At 41.0% G+C, this 1,272-nt stretch overlaps 1 protein-coding gene across 1 annotated transcript in view; it reads left to right on the forward strand.

Moving 5' to 3' along the window:
• Positions 1 to 977: 977 nt before the first annotated feature.
• LOC106302656 overlaps positions 978 to 1,272 on the forward strand; it is a 4,681-nt gene continuing 4,386 nt past the window's right edge. The window contains exon 1 of the mRNA XM_013739121.1: positions 978 to 1,187. Coding sequence (XP_013594575.1) covers positions 978 to 1,187 — 210 coding nt within the window. The remainder of the gene's footprint in view (positions 1,188 to 1,272) is intronic.

Consider the following 1,272-nt stretch of genomic DNA (forward strand, 5'->3'; position numbering starts at 1 on the left):
CCAAAACATAAAAAATGTGTTTTCTCGCTAAAACCGAAAAAACTTGTTTTTCCGCCCAAACCGCAAAAAGAAAACTCGTTAATTTTGAAATAATTCTAATGTAAATATATTAAACTAAATAATTAAATGTAATATAGTTAAAATTAATATTAGACATATGATTAAATCAACACAAGGGTATTTTGGTAGTTTCTTTACTAAACTCATTTGAATGGAAATGAAAATAATGAAACAAACATAAGATCCATTTAGATGATTCATCTAGATGAGCTATGTGGATGGATATACAAACAATCACAAAAATCTGAATGGATCATTTGAATAGATCATACAAATGAATCATTTGGATGGAGATGACAAATGGTGAAACAAACAGCCCCTGTCACTACAGAATGGAGAATCATCATGAATCTATGAAAGGTTACATTTTGATTACTTCCACATGCAAAATATGAATCATTTCTTGTAAAGAGCATAACCTATGAGAGTGGTATAAAAGACAATGTTTGTGTAACTTTTGTTTGCAAAGGCATCTTAGTTTTAAAATGTAGAATAAACGACTACTATGTCAAAATACTATGAATCCAAACTACATGACTAATCTTTCCGTTAGTTCTTTGATTGATAAAATCGGTGGAAAACAAACTTATAGCCATCCGCGGTTATACCAGCGTGGAGTTGTAAAGGGAAAGACTATCAAAATGAGTGTAGAGGGTGAATTCGACCATCTCTCAAGGCCCGAAGAACAGACGGCCCGGCCCACGTAGGACGAAACAACGGCTCAGCGTGGTGGCTCAAAGTGCGTGTCTCTCGGTGTAACATGAGAGAGCTTTTGGTCGATTCCTCGGCTAAGCGTCCCCGACTAAACGGCTTCCCGAGACAGCATGGGCTTCTCGGCCCAGCGAGTTAGAAGCCCACGAAGACGATGCAAACTAGGTCATGGGAGAGCACGAGGTTAGTTATATAAGGTGAGGGAGATGACGCAAGTTGTCGACCAAGACGTCGAAGACGACGTGGCCCAAACCCCTGGGGGTATTGACGCGCAAACGATAAACGAGCTCGCCGCGTTGAAACAGTCGGTTCTCGATATAAACTCCAACTTTCATCACGTAACTACGTCCGCTCCCCAGATCGAGCGGGTCCTCGCAGAGTCTCTCCGGACACCGTTCACTGAGAAAATAACGAAGGTTCGCCTCCGAAAGATGGAAAAGCTCCGTCTTCCGACCTTCGACGGTGTTTCCGACCCTTCTGCTCACGTCACATCCTTCAATA

Source organism: Brassica oleracea, chromosome C7, assembly GCF_000695525.1.
Source record: "Brassica oleracea var. oleracea cultivar TO1000 chromosome C7, BOL, whole genome shotgun sequence".
Lineage (NCBI taxonomy): Eukaryota > Viridiplantae > Streptophyta > Magnoliopsida > Brassicales > Brassicaceae > Brassica > Brassica oleracea.